We start from the raw sequence: 16,555 nt of genomic DNA on the forward strand, positions 1-16,555 counted from the left end.
CAAAAGTCCATACTTCAGACTTTCTTAGTTTTTGCCTAATGACCTTTTTCTTTTTGAGGACTCCACCCAGAATAAATAAACTACTCTTGGCTGTGACGGTTTCTAGATTTGCCTGATTTTTGGTGACCTTGACAGTTTTGAGAAATTACTGGTCAAGTATTTTGCACAATGCTTCCCAACTGGGTTTGTCTCTTGTTTTCCCCATGACTAGACTGGAACTGTAGGTTTGGAATGATCTGAGAGATAAAGTGTTACTTTTAAGTTCCTCATATCAAGAGTACATATATATTATCAACACAATTTATCACTGTTCATGTTGACCTTAATCAGTTGGTTAAGGTAATGTTTGTCAGGTTTCTCCATTGTAAAGTTACTTTTACTCCATTTTCCATACTGTACCCTTTGGAACAAAGTTATCACAAGCACCCACATTTCAGGGATGGGAAATTATACTCCACCCCCCTGAGGGAGAAATATTTACACATATTATTTGGAATCCTTCAGAGTGGGAGATTTGTCTATTCTCAGTTATACATTTAATCATTTATACTAATATGGGCTAATCAACATTTATATTATACTTTGGATTATATTCCAACACTATTTTATTTTCTTCTTCAACTGGTTTCAGCTGTGGCCATTGGGAAGCTTTAGTTGGCTTCTATGTCCATTTGACATATTCCCATCAGTATGAGTGTGTGCACATGTGTGTGAATTTTAAACAAGCCTATATAATAAAGAGCTAATATGCAAATTGTCATCACACCCTCACACCATAACAGCTAAGACACTCAACACTGGGGAGAGAGGAATGGGTACCAGCCAGGCACAAATGAGCTCGTGAGAGAGGAATGGGGACCAGCCAGGCTGTGGCCTGGGAGAGGGACAAGCTGCACGCCCCGTGGTCCCCATGGTCCCCGCGGTCCGGGTGCCAGAGGCTGTGTCTGCACCTGCGGCCCGGGAGAGGGACAAGCTGCCCACCCCGTGGTCCTGGGCGCCAGCACCTGCGGCCTGGGAGAGGAACAAGCCACCTGCCCCGTGGTCCCGGGCGCCCCCCAAGGGGTCCCAGATTGGAGATGGTGCAGGCCAGGCTGAGGGACCCCCCACCCTACCCATGCACAAATTTCGTGCACTGGGCCTCTACTCTATATTCATAAAATTCACTCTTTTTAACAAATGCATAGTGTTGTGTATGCATGATTCTGGTATCATAGAGAAAAGTTTCATCACCTTAAAAGATCCCTGAGCTTCACCTATTCAAACTTCCCATTTTCTCTTAACAAACGCTAAATTTTTTTTGTCATCATTATAGTCTTTTATAGTCAGTCATATAATTGAAATTACACAGTATGTGTAGCCTTTTCAAACTGGCATCTTTCATTTTAATAATTTGCATTGAAGAGTCACCCATGTCTTCCAGTGGCTATATAGTAAACTTCTTTCTATTTCTAAATAATATTCCATTATATGGATGTGCCACAATTGTTGTCCCTTTACCTAATAATGGACATCTCAGTCACCATTTTTGGTAATTAGACATAAAGTGATTATACACACTCACATGCAAGGCTTTGTGTGGACGTTATTTTCAAAGCAGTATAAACACTTAGAAGGATGATTACTGAATAATACGGTAAAATTATTTTTAGCTTTGTATGAAACTGCAAAACTACTTTCCAAAATGGCTGTACCATTTTGTCTATCCACCAGCAAAAAATAAGAGTTCCTGTTCCTTCACATCCTTGCCATGAAATTGTTAATTGTCAGGTTTTTAAATTTCAGCCATTCTAACAGATGTGTAATGGTATCTTTCTTAATTTGCAATTCCTGAATGACATATCATTCATTCCTATATGTCCTTCCAGAGACATTTAAACATAATAAAAAAATGCAAAAGTAAAATTTTGAAAAGGCATAAATAAATGGAAACCCTATCCCATGTACATAAATTGGAAGACTCAGTATTGTTAAGATGTCAATACTACCCAAAGCGATCAACAGATTCAATGAAATATCTATCAAAATCCCAATGACCTTTTTGGAGAAATAGAAAAGAAAATTTTTATTTAATAGAAAATCTCAAAGGATGTTGAGTAGCCAAAACAATCTTGAATAAAGAACAACACTGAAAGACACACATTTTCTGATCGCAAAACTTACTACAAAGCTATAGTAATCAAAAGTGTAGTGCTAACATAAAGGCAAGCCTACCAATTGAAAAGAATAGAGACCCGAGAAATAAACCCTCACATACATGGTTAAATACTTTTTGACAAGAGTACCAACACTTGCCCTGACCGGTTTGGCTCAGTGGATAGAGCGTCGGCCTGCAGCCTCAAAGGTCCCAGGTTCGATTCCAGTCAAGGGCATGTACCTTGGTTGCGGGCACATCCCCACTAGGGGGTGTGCAGGAGGCAGCTGATCGATGTTTCTCTCTATCCCTTCCCCTTCCTCCCTGTAAAAAATCAATAAAATATATTTTTTTAAAAAAATCCTTTTTTTAAAAAAAAAAAGAGTACCAACACTATTCAATGAAGAGTAAAAAAAACAACCCACAGAATAGGACAGTGATGGCGAACCTATGACACGCATGTCAGAGGTGACACGCGAACTCATTTTTTTTGGTTTATTTTTCTTTGTTAAATGGCAATTAAATATATAAAATAAATATCAACAATATACATCTTTGTTTTACTATGGTTGCAAATATCAAAAAATTTCTATATGTGACACGGCACCAGAGTTAAGTTAGGGTTTTTCAAAATGCTGACACGCCGAGCTCAAAAGGTTCGCCATCACTGGAATAGGAGAACATATTTGCAAATCATATATCTGATATGAAATCAATACCCAGAATATACAAAAGCCTCTTAAAACAACAAAACAACATATCTGAAAATGGTTAAAGGACTCATTTGAATAGACATTTCTCCAAAGAAGATAAACAAATGGCCAATAAGCACATGAAAAGATGCTCAATATCACTAATCAATGGAGAAATGAAAATCAAAACTACAATGAGATGCCACCTTATACCTACAAGGGGCTATTATCAAAAAAAGAGAAAACAAGTCTTGGCAGGTGGCTACTACCAAAAAAAGAATATAAGTCTTGGGGAGGATTTGAAAAAATTGCAATTCTTGTGCACTGTTGCTGAAAATGTAAAATATGGTACAGCTATTGTGGATAACAGTATGGCTGTTCCTCAAAATATTAACAATAGAATTCCATGTGATCCAGCAATTTACACATCTGGATATATATCTAAAAGAACTGAAAGCAGAGTCTCAAAAGATATCTGTATAACCATGCTCATAGCAACATTGTTCATAATAGCTAAAACTTGGAAGCAATCCATTGGTGGATGGATAACCAAATGTGCTATACATGTACACTGGAATGTTAATTCAGTCTTAAAATGGAAGAAAATTCTGACATATGCTACAACATGGATGGACCTCGAGGACATTATGCTAAATGATGTAAGTTAGTAACAAGAAGACAAATACTGTATGATTCCACTTATATCAGATACTTAGTCAAAATCAGAGTCAACAAGTGGAATGGTGATTGCCAGAGACTAAGGGGAGGAGAGAATGGGGAGTTTAAAGATGGATGATGGTAATGACTGCACAACATTATGAATATATTTCATACAACTGAACTGTACACTTAAAAATGATTAAGTTGGTTAAATCTTACATGTATTTCAACAATAAAAATATTGAGAAAAAACTAAAAGAACTGAAAGCAGGGTCTCAAAAGATATCTTATGCACAGATGTGCACCATCCTATTTTCATTATCAATATATTTTGTAGTCAATTTCTATCAAGATCTAGAAAATGTCTTATTATTTTCTAAAAGCTACAATGCTCCACAGCAGAGATGTATGTTACTTTACTTAGCCATTAATCTGTTGATGGACATTTATTTTGTTTGGGATCTTCCATTATTACAAATAATAATACAACAAATAAGCCTGTGTATGTTTAGGAATATTTGTGTGTGTAAAAGTAAAATACCCATAATTCTCACACTCAAAAGTCTTTTAGCATTGGTTATAAATATGGCAAAAAATATAGATAAAAAAACAGAAACCCATTTGATCTTATCTAGGTTCTATCCATATTTTCCCCCATTATCAGAAGGATGATTTTCCTAGTACAGATCTAGAGAGTAATATATAGTAACTAGTGGCCTGGTGCACGAATTCGTGCACATAGAAAGGCAATTAGAAAAATACTTTAATATCGCTATTTGCCCTTTATAATAGAAGTGTCAGAGATGAAAGAAAATTAGCAAAATGTGTATGTAAATAATATATAAATTGACTAATAAATAACACGATATAACAACAAAGATATGATATAAAAACAACACTGATAAAAACAATGACTGATAAATTGATTAAACTTATTCTAATATCTCTTTGTATACCACAGTAAGAGTAAAAAAACACTTTCAGAGTGCTTGACTAATTTACCTTGTGATGAAGTATTTACACCTTTAATATCACATGCTCTTCGAATTTGAGAGAAAGCAACATATAACTGACCATGTCTGAAAATGGATTCAGGTAGGAATATTCCTACTGTCTAGATTGGCGCCAGCGAGAGCTTTATATGTATCGCACATGTTTGAGTCAATGTTTATTTTTAAATTGCCAGTGCGTGTCATATGTGCCAGCCAGTCAGTCAGTTGGACAGACATGGTTGGTCACTTAGCCTTTTATATATATAGATGATGCAGAAAGACAACCCAAAAGCTGATGTTCAGAAAGACTGTCACTATTAAAAGAGTAAGTAAGGTAGAGGGAAAATCATAACAGGGCTCACTCAATCTTTAGCTTATATGGAAGGAGTACAATTTAAAGAGTAATAATGCATACACAATCCTTTAAGTACTTGTGACTTGCCAGGCTGCCTTCCCTATACTTTTTTGGCCACACAGGTCAGGCCACCTGTAGTCCCATTCCTGAACAAGGACCAAAGGTGCTCTCAAATCAAAGAAATGGATGATGTTCTATGTAAAACGTGCTTGGTTGGTCCAGTTCTCATGTTGTGCCATCTTAACAACTGAGTCTTTGTCCTGGCGGGTGTCACTTAGTGGTTAGAGCACCGGCCCGTGCACTAAAGGGTCAAGGGTTCGTTCCCCATTCCAGGGCACAACTTAGGTTGCAGGTTCAATGCCTGGCCCTGGTCAGGGAGCATGCGGGAGGCAACCAATCAATGTCTGTCTGCCTCTTTTTTTCCCTTCACTCCCACTTTCCACTCTCTCTAAAATAATGAATGAGGATTAACAAAATAAAAAAATAAAGAGCTGTGTCTTGGCCTTAATTTGCAGGTTAATAATACCTTAGTAATCTATTCAGTAACCCAGTTCCTCTTGAACTAGTCTTATCCTACTACTAGAGGCCCGATGAACGAAATTTGTGCACTCGTGGGGGGAGGGGGGGGGGTCCCCTCAGCCCAGATTGCAAGAGGACGCAGACCAGGCCAATGGACCCCACTGGTGCACAATCGAGGCCGGGGAAGCATGTGGGAGGTTGGCCAGCTGGGGAGGGAACGCAGGAGGGCTCCAGGGAATGTCCAGCCCGTCTCACTCAGTCCCGATTGTCCGGACCCCAGCAGCAAGCTAACCTACCGGTTGGAGCGTCTGCTCCCTGGTGGTCAGTGCACGTCATAGCGAGTGGTTGAGTGGCCTTAGCATATCATTAGCATATTACGCTTTGATTGGTTGAACGGACAACCAGACGACTGGAGACTTAGCATATTAGGCTTTTATTATATAGGATTATCCATTTACTCCAGGGACTAAAGTCCTATCCTTGAATCCCAGGCCACAACAGTCTGCCAGACCTGTATACACACTAGCTCTTCTAGCTCAACACAGATCTTTAAATGCTTACTGATCCCAGAGACATAGTCTTCTTCATGGAAAAAGATCAGCTTACTCCATCTACTCCCAAGCTAGGAAATCTTTCTTCTATTAATAGCAAGTAGAACTCTTCCCAAATACTGCTTCAACTTAGTAGTCATGTGTAGTTTATGTTTTGACTACTGGAGTCTCACTTATTCTACCTTTCATAATTCGTACCCAAATGATACATATGTGATATTACTGCTAAATATGCATAATCTGAATTTGACTCAATTTACAGAATACAAGGTATTAGAAATCAGATTTTTTGCTCAGGCAACATAACTTTGATTTCTTTATTCATCATGTAGTTACTATGTACCAGACACATAAAAACACTGACCCTTGCATGTAGCACAACACATCCTATCCTATATAATAAAAGGCTAATATGCAAATCGACTGAACGGCAGAACGACCGGTTGCTATGACGTGCACTGACCACCAGGGGCAGCTCCTGTGTTGAGCATCTGCCCCTGGTGGTCAGTGCACTCCCACAAGAGGGAGTGCCGCTCAGCCAGAAGCCGGGCTCATGCCTGGCGAGTGCAGCGGTGGTGGTGGGAGTCTTTCCCGCCTCCACGCCAGTCGGATATCCCCCAAGCGCTCCCAGGCTGCAAGAGGGTGCAGGCCGGGCTGAGAAACTCCCCCCCCCCGCCCCCGAGTGCATGAATTCCGTGGACTGGGCCTCTAGTAGCTTTCAAAGAGCTTATAGTATTTAAGATGTACTTTTCAACATTCTAATACAGGGGTCCTCAAACTTTTTAAACAGGGGGCCAGTTCAGTGTCCCTCACACCATTGGAGGGCCGGACTATAGTTTAAAAAAAAACTATGAACAAATTCCTATGCACACTGCACATATCTTATTTTGAAGTAAAAAAACAAAACGGGAACAAATACAATATTTGTATTTGCATGTGGCCCTCGGGCTGTAGTTTGAGGACCCCTGTTCTAATACAATTGACAATTGACGGTGGAGGAGAAATGCTTGTGCTTTCTTTTTCATAAACATTGGTATAAGAAAGATTTCTATGGTCCACAGAGTTAATAATATAGACTCTAGGATTATATGTTCATTGCTGTAGCTAATTCAAAGCAAACAGTAGGGAGAAAAAGATGTTAATAAATATCTGTAGAAAAATAAAACTACCTAAAACAAAGCCTGCCTCAATGTATTATGTAATGAATATTACGGACAATATTCTCAGGAAGTAACAAAGATATACACTCTTCACTGCATCTTTGTGAAAATGTTGCAATTTAGTGTCAGAGGTTTTTAATTAATCTTTAAGACAAATGCCTTACTACAATTATATACTATTTAATCTAAATGTATACTTACACTTCTGGTAAACAGTTTTAAGTAAAAGTTAGTATGGCAGTATAGGAAAATTATTCAAAATTACTGTATCCCAAAGCTATGAATAGGATACATTGCAGTATGAATGAGCAATAACTTTTCTATAAGCTTTAAGAGACACAGAGACACCAACTTTCTTTACCTTTGTGCCTTACCTGTATTTATTCATATGTTATAAATATGAAATAACCCCTACCTTTCACAAATCATGTATAAACATAACTGCAACAGCTTAGTGCAAAATCTTTAGATACATATAATTGAAAGAAAAACAGAAACGCAAATAACTACAATATAATATAGTAAACTATAGTATATAAAAATATTCTGTAAAGGAATTTGGTTCAAGACAAGTGTTGAAAGGGCTCTATGAAGGAAAAGATTACTTCTAGTAGCTGTGAACAGGAAAAGTTTCACAGAATAGATGAGCTGCAAGTTGGAATTTAATGAATTAGTAAAATCAGTAAGATCAGCATAAATAGAACTTAGGAAACGAGGATTCCAGAAAGACAAAACACCATAGACTAAGGCAGTGATGGCGAACCTTTTGAGCTCGGCGTGTCAGCATTTTGAAAAACCCTAACTTAACTCTGGTGCCGTGTCACATATAGAAATTTTTTGATATTTGCAACCACGGTAAAACAAAGATGTATATTGTTGATATTTATTTTACATATTTAAATGTCATTTAACAAAGAAAAACCAACCAAAAAAATGAGTTCGCGTGTCACCTCTGACATGCGTGTCATAGGTTCGCCATCACTGGACTAAGGTGTAGAAGTAGGAAAGCACAAGCCATGTGCAGAAGGACAAAGATATGTATCTGACTGAATGAAAGGCTATCATTAGGGAAACACAATAAAATATTAAGTGTAAGGTAAGTCAAAAGAACATTCCCCAAAACAAAGACACTTCTTGCTATTTGAACAAGTTTTTGCAAAGGTTAACCTGGTACCCTGGCCGGTGTGGCTTAGTTGGTTGGCGGGTTTGATTCCTGGTCAGGGAACATATCAAGTACCGGGTTTGATACTTGGTAAGAGCACATGCTGGAGGCAACCGATGTTTTTTAAAAAAGTGAACCTGGAAGTATTTAAAAGGATGAAAGGGAAAACAAAAAAGATTTAAAGTAGAGAGATAGTAGAAGGGAATTACAGAGAAGACACTGTAAAATAAAATTTCATCAGATGTACAATCTCATTAGATATAGTAGAGAGGGGAAGAAACTTTGGAGTAGAAAATTCAATAGTGACTCATGTTTTAATTCTGGGTTTCTGGAAAAATTTTGGTATACTTTAAGAAAATTAAGGAAGTCAGAACTAAAAACTAGTCCATGGAAATTCATATTGAAGCATTAGCAATAAAGTGGCATCATGTCTGCAACTTATTCTCAAACAGTTAAAAAATAAATAAGAGGTATATAATATATATTTATATATGATGCTACTATACATAATATATATGCATATGTGTTTGTATACATAGAGAGAAAATATAAAACAAATCTAGTAAAATGCTAACAGTTGGACAATCTGCATTCTTGTAACTCTTCTATGTCTGAAATTATTTCAAAATAAAAAGAATTTTAAAAAGGAAAAAAAAGAGTGATGATTTAACAGAATTAAACATCATTTATTAAATAAGCATGTACTGAAAAGTCAGACACAGTTAAAAAACAAAAAAGATTCAGCTTAACTTCTAGAGGGAGAGAGACAGTAAGTAAATAAAATGTATACTATGTTAGATAGCAATAGTGCTCTAAAGAAAGGAGAAAACACACACACACACACACACACACACGGAAGGGAATTGTAAGTCCCCTTGGGTAGGAGTGAGGATTTGCCATTTTAAATCTTTAGGGGAGGCCTCAACAAGAAGATGAAACAGAGGGCCCTGAAACAAGGAGCAAGACTGAAAGGACTGAGCAAAAGCATAATGATGGTGCCTTAGTCTAGTTTTGTAGGAAAAATAATTTATGTTTATTTTCAAATCAATTGGATAGGATTTGCTGATAGAATGGATACAGGCTGAGAAAGACAGAGTCAAAATGACTAAAAGATTTATAGCCTGAGCAGCCAGAGAGATGAAGTTGCCATATGGAAGAGAGGTGGGCAGGGGAATAGAAAGCTTGGGAGTTTCGTTTTTAAAACATCTTTGGCCCATTAAATATTTAAGTAAAGATGTTCAACAAACATTTGGTTATGAGTCTGGAGTCCAGGCCGGAGACATAAATCTAAGTGACATAAGCTTAGATGTGTTATTTTAAATTATGAGATTGGATGTGATCACCAAAAGAGTAGTGTGTGTAGACAGAGAAAATGATGTCCATTATTTGTTAATGCAATCACAGAGTTAGTATAAACATGATACTATATAGTGTTTACTTAGAGATCAGTAATTACTTGCGTAGAGAGCTATAACAAATATGAATTAGGACAACTGCAAAATAAGGGTGGTTTAATAAGTAGCAAACGTCTTTGAAATAACAGTATGCCAAAAAGAAATAACAAAAACGAGATGTCCCCTAAGAACTAAGAAATGGAAAACAATATTGCCCATATCAGAAAGTCCTTATATATACTATTACTATCATGTGACTGAGTAAATGACTGAGTAAATGAATAAAACCAGAAACCCATGAAGTCTTCCTCAAAAGTATAAATAGTATTAAAATCTTATATAATAAAATGGTAATATGCAAATTGACCCTAACAGCAGAATGACCAGAATGACCACTGGACCAGTAACTATGAGGCGAATGGCCACCCGCAGTGTGGGTAGTTACATCCTAGGCCAGTATCTTCACTGACAAGGTCAACCTTTACCTTAACTGAGCATATCTGTCTTTTTGCATCTATAATAACATACCCTTGAAATGTCTGGGTAACTTGTAACTTCCCTTTATCTGGACCCCTTGGGGCACAACCTAATGTGCCTGGGCTTCAGGACAGATACCACAGATTCCTTCATTGTTATGTTAATTGTTCCTGCACCCACCTAAGTATGTGTCTATCATTTTACTTTTTATCCAATCCCAGGGATTTCCCTGCTTTGCTTTCTCCTGCCTCTCTAGTCTATCACCAATGGATTTCCTGTAACCCACCTATGTGCCTTTCCTTTGATTGCAATGTATACTAGTAAATACAGATGTAACCCACCATTCTCTGGAGCATTATCTCAATTTGTTGAGGTTCTGCTTCCCGGCATATGTCAATAGTTTGGCTCAAATAAACTCACAAAAATTCTTTACAGGTTTCAGCTGTTTTTTTACATTAACAAACCAATAAATGCATAAGAAAGTGGAACAACGAATCAATATTTTTCTCTCACTTTCTTGCTTTCTCTCAACTGACCATTCTGACAATTATACCTCTCAATATTAAGTAATAGCTTGGCATTTTGGCATTCTTAAAAAAAAGAGTTTGGAAGTTACTGACAATTATACCTCTCAATATTAAGTAATAGCTTGGCATTTTGGCATTCTTAAAAAAAAGAGTTTGGAAGTTAGATTTTTGTTTTGTATTTTGTTAACTGTATATAAGAACTATTTCATAATATTGGTGTGAGGATTTAAGTGACATAAAAGTTTTGTATTTTGTTAACTGTATATAAGAACTATTTCATAATATTGGTGTGAGGATTTAAGTGACATAAAAATTACCATCTCAGTGCAAAGTCCAGAGTACAAACTCAGAAAGTCTTGTTTGTTTCCAAGATCAAGACATAGTCCTGGGTCAGGTGGAAGTGTAGGTAGATAGCCATGTGAGTTAACGAGTACGAAAATATGGATTAAAGTCTAACACAAGTCTCTAGAATGTTATTATCTTACCTGGTCAACATTTTTTTTTTCAATTTTTATAAACATAAGATGAACATGTACTATTTACTTACTACAAATTCAAGTAAGAAATCACATAGGCAAAAGTTTATTCTCCTACCTTCAAGCAAGTTTAGTCTAATTTCCAATTTTGCTAGTATATCCATGAGTCCCAGGAAAAGCAATGTAATTTGCCTAGAGTCTCAGAAAAATCATACAAAGGGGAGCTAGAATCGTCTCCAGCTTCTAAGTGCAAGACTCTTTCACTTTTCTCAAAATGTTTTTGTAAAAAATGTTGTACCACCAAATACTTCTACAAAATTAAGAGGAATTATAAAGAGTGATTACAATGCATATCTTTTCCTCCATAATATTTTGCCCTTTAAATAAACGTGGAGGATAAAAGTAAGGTAGAGAAAAATGGTAGAAGTCATCCTGGAAAAGTAAAGGGTATGAAGTTTCACTGAAGTTAATTAAAAACTGTGGCAAACAAACACTGATGAAACAGCAAACACATAAAAAAATACTAAGTCACTACAAAGAAGATATCTATCTAATATATATATATATATAAATAAAAAGCCAGGGACCAGAACGCCAGAACGACCAGAATGACTGGTTGCTATGATGCCCACTGTGGCCAGAGACCCGGACCGATTAGGGGGTGGGGCCGGCCAGCCAACCTCCCGTGGTCCCTCCCCCCAGCCAGACCCACCCTGAGGTCCTTTCCCCTGCCCAGCCCCACCCTGTCCCCGATGGGGTCCCACCAACCCAATAGGCCCACAGTCCCTCCCCCCAGCCAGCCCCTCCCCTGATCGCCCCCCTTACCCCAATAGGAGGCGGGGGCGGCCGGCCAGCCAACCTCCTGCATGCCCTCCTCTCGCCTGGCCCCACCCCAGATCATCCCCCCCACCCCGATCAGGGGCAGGGCCGGCCAGCCAACTGCCTGCAGTCCCTCCCCCAGGCCGTTGGCCCCTGATCGGCCCTCCACCCCATTTGGGGGCAGGGCCAGCTGGTCCACTGCCCACAGCCCCTCCCCATGGCCTGCCCCACCCCCCGATCAGCAGCCCCCACCACCCGAATGGCCTGCAACCCCTCCCCCCCAGCCAGCTCCACCCCCCCACACCAATTGGGGGTGGGGCTAGCCGGCCAACCTCCCCCAGCCTCTCCCCCGGCCACTGACCTCCGATTGGTCCCCCCACCCCATTGGGGTTGGGGCCTGCCAGCCAATTGTCCATGGCCCCACCCCTCAGCTGGCCCAGCCCTGATCGGGGCGGCCGGCCAGCCAACCTCCTGCTGTCTCTTCCTCCCCACAGGCCCGCCCCGATCCACCCCGATTGGGGCCAGACCAGCCGGACCCCACCCATGCACAAATTTGTGCACTGGGCCTCTAGTGTGTGTGGTGTGTGTGGTGTGTGTGTGTGTGTGTGTGTGTATAAATCCTAAGTCACTACAAAGGACATATATATAAATAACTGGTTAAATAACAATCATCAATTAAAAAAGGTAGATCATGTATGTCATAATTCAAACCAACAAACTGTATTTTAAAAGTGATAACATTTATGAAATGATTATAAACTTTAAATTGGTTATTTGGTGATATTAATAAAATATTGCTACCTTGGGACATGATAATGATATTAGAGTGATGTTTAAAAAAAACAATAGAGAAAGTAAAGCCTTTTTTAAAAAATATATTTTTATTGATTTCAGAGAGGAAGGGAGAGATGGAAACATCAATGATGAGAATCACTGATGGGCTGCCTCCTGCAGGCCCCCTACTGGGGATTGAGCCTGCAACCTGGGCATGTGCCCTTGACCTGAATTGAACCTGAGACCCTTCAGTCCCGCAGGCCAACACTATCCACTGAGCCAAAACGGTAGGGTGTAAAGTTCTTATCTTTTGGTACTACATTCTGAAATATTTATAGATGAAATGATGTCTAAGATAACCTTCAAAATAACATGGAAAGGAAAACAGGGGTAGAGAGATAAAACAAGATTGGCCATGATTTGATAACTGCTATAGCTGGGCAATGGTTACATGAAGGGTTCATTATACTATTATGTATCCTAAAAAAGAGGCTGAAATATTCTATAATAAGAACTTTTATAAAACAGATAAAATTGCTAATGGCAAATATCATAAAAGTAGTGTAAATAGTACAAGCTTTAACTCCTTGACACATTCATAATATTGTCTCAAAGAGCTTATGCTGCCTTAAATGATGACTCACGTACTCAGAATACATAAAGATATCCCTCAAAGTAAGAATGCTTCGAGCTCTTCTAAACTCCTCAATCATGTATGAATGAGAATATATTCTGAGACTGGCCCCAAATCCCAAACTAATACTACCAAACTACAAACATAGGTTCTCACAAGAAATCAGAGTTGCATTTAAAAAGCAGGGAAGTCATAACTAACTATACCTCATTCCATGTAAATCATTTCTATGTCTTCACGTAGAGTACCATTTACTTGCAAGAGAAACACAGAGAGCAAGAAAGATACTATAACCATTATCCCTTTTGTGATTACTACCTAAGGCAATTTATGAAGTAAAGTTACCAAGAATCTTTAGTAGTCACTAAAAGTATTAACAGTACTAGAATTAACAAACAGCTCTTATCAAGCTCCTTTACTTGGTCATCATTATAGAAGCAAAGAAGAGAAGCATAATACATACTGGAGGCCGGCCAGGACGACCCCTTTTCCTTTTCCCTTTGACTTCAGTTTCTTCAAGTTCGCTGCCAGCATCAGAATGAGCAGTAGTTTCATTAGTTGAATCCCTAGAAAATGTGATATATTATTTTAGTGAACAAATTAATTCATAAATACAATGCAGTATTGTTCCACTATTTTCCTTACTTCCTATTATATGGATGCTTAGAACTGGTTTATACTTCTACTTTAGCAAATCAAAAATGTTATCCTCGCTGGCTAATATCACATAACATTGAGTGAAATGAAGTTCCCAAATAGAGAAATAAAAAGGAGGAAATGACTATGAAAATGGCAGCTGCTATACAAAATATAAATGTAAAATACAATGGGAAAAGACTAATTCTTCAATATGAAAAGAAAGGTTTGGGAAGAATTTTACTCGTTTTATAAATCATGAAAGTCAGTGGTGGGCTGGTAATTGTTTAACAACTGGCTCTTCAAAAAAAAAAATATATATATATATGCACATAAACTTAGAAATGTTACCAATATAAAGGTAAATTCCATGTCGCTCATTTATTCACATAAAATGATTTCGATAATTTTGCCAAAGTCCTGTATTCATAACTAACCTAAGGTTGCAAGTGAAGAACAAATAGGGTTTTGACATGAAAGATGGCTTATACCTTTGTTCACTTGAATGAATAAAATGCAAGTGAAATGAAAAAGACATTTGTTGGAACTTAAATCATTGTTCAGTGGTATAAACAACTTCTTCATTGAATTGGATAACAAATCTCAAATACTGGACTGCTTCAATTTTTTGTGCTCTCATAATGTAATGGCTATAGACTTGATACAAGTTTAATCTCATTGTTAATTTATCACTTTATTGAATCTATAACCAATTGATAAAACAATAAATTGAACCCTGATTTACAATATTTACTGATTTTCATAATGAAAGTATTCCCACCAGAGCCAATTAACTGATTTTCATAATGTAAGTATTTCCACCACAGCCAATTTCAAACTACAAAATTGACATCACCAGAATTGGGAAGTAATGAACAGTAATAGTACATCACTAAAAAGTATTTCCACCGTATAGATAGAGTAGATGTAAATAAAAAATTAAAGAGCAGAAAATACTATGTAATTAGGAAGTGAAGAGTTTTGACTATTATTACTTTTACTTATATTATTTACTTTTAAGTTTATATGATTTAACTTTTTTAAATGGCTATGTTATATTTAATCAGGGTCAGAAAATTCCTAGAAATTAAATATTCAGCCCTCCAGGCCAGTATAAGTTGGCTCCAGCATGGTACTGAAAAGGTATGGATAATCTGAACAAAAACTTATTCACTAAATTCTACATCAGTAACTATATATTGTCAATAGTCTTGACCATCTGTAGCTCAAAATTTTTAACTGCATGTGTAACATGCTTTTTTTGAATTCTACCTCAAGTTCACCAAATACCACATGTAAAACTATGTTCAATACTGATTTATTTCTAGCTCTATGCTCATGGCCATACCACTAATTAACTAATTTATTAAGTTAATGCATGCATGTGCTTTAAGTTGTCATAAAATTTATTACTGTCACCACACCACTATCCTGTCTTACTCAAATTATTAGAATCACATCAATCTTCCTTGAGCCACCAGCTAACAAATCCTCTTAAGTTGTGCTCAGTATAAAAATTCTGTCTCTCATTCTTTCCATGATTACCTATAATCACCACTCCCTGAATTAATCTCATTTCCCTGCTTCTCCTAATTCCCTTGTCCAAGCCATTCTGTACAATGCTACCAGTAACATTCTTATAGCATGTTACCTCCCTACTTGCAAATCTTCAAAGGTAATCTAGTACCTAAAACTATAAATAATATTGATCTAATTCAGGGGTCACCAAACATTTTCTTAAAAAACTATACTGTAAATATTTTAGTCTTGGGGGAGGGCGGTCTCCACATCTCTATGTCTACTACTCAACTCTGGCACCATAGCATGAATGTGGCCAAGGACAATACATAAATGAATAGCCATTGTCCAATAATACTTAAAAACAGGCATCTAAGTCACTAGCAGTAGTTTGTTAGTTCCTGATCTAGTTGATCTTACTCATCTCTACTAAAGAACAATAAATCATATTACATTTTCTCCTCACTACAGTTCAAATAGACTATACTCAGCATATACTGAGTGCCAGTTTATATAAAACATGCACATAAACTTTGTTAAAAAAAAACATACTATTTTCCCAATTCTAGATAAGGAAACAAAAGATATGAAAACCTGATATCTTGTCCATAAACACACACCTAGTTAAGTGGCAGAGTCCACTTAGTTATCAAGGTAAACTTCAATTTTCTATCTCCATGTCAGGATACTAAAATGCAAATTTTATGTTTTGTATTTCTCTTGTGTAAACAGAACCCACTTTTGATGCTTATAAAAATCTCCTGGTTGCCCTAGCTGGTTTGACTCAGTGGATAGAGCGTCAGCCTGGGGACTCAAGGGTTCCAGGTTCAATTCCGGTCAAGGGCATGTACCCTGGTTGTGGGCACATCCCCAGTGGGAGGCATGCAAGAGGCAGCTGACTGATGTTTCTCTCTCATCGATGTTTCTAACTCTCTATCCCTCTCCCTTCTCTCTGTAAAAATCAATAAAATATATTTTTAAAGGTTCGCCTGGCAACTACAGAATATGGTACGTTGCAGGAAACAACATCTGACCCATCAGCGCACTATCTCAGATGATCAAGAGTTCAAGAGAAGCA

General features: G+C 37.6%; 1 protein-coding gene across 4 annotated transcripts in view; it reads right to left on the minus strand.

Annotated features, from left to right (window-relative positions):
• STAG1 (stromal antigen 1) overlaps nucleotides 1–16,555 on the minus strand; it is a 232,057-nt gene that overhangs the window by 205,385 nt on the left and 10,117 nt on the right. For all 4 annotated transcript variants that reach the window (XM_014450946.2, XM_023749568.1, XM_023749567.1 and 1 more), the window contains one exon: nucleotides 13,787–13,889. In XM_014450946.2, coding sequence (XP_014306432.1) covers nucleotides 13,787–13,889 — 103 coding nt within the window. The remainder of the gene's footprint in view (nucleotides 1–13,786; nucleotides 13,890–16,555) is intronic.

Source organism: Myotis lucifugus, unplaced genomic scaffold, assembly GCF_000147115.1.
Source record: "Myotis lucifugus unplaced genomic scaffold, Myoluc2.0 scaffold_8, whole genome shotgun sequence".
Taxonomy (NCBI): domain Eukaryota; kingdom Metazoa; phylum Chordata; class Mammalia; order Chiroptera; family Vespertilionidae; genus Myotis; species Myotis lucifugus.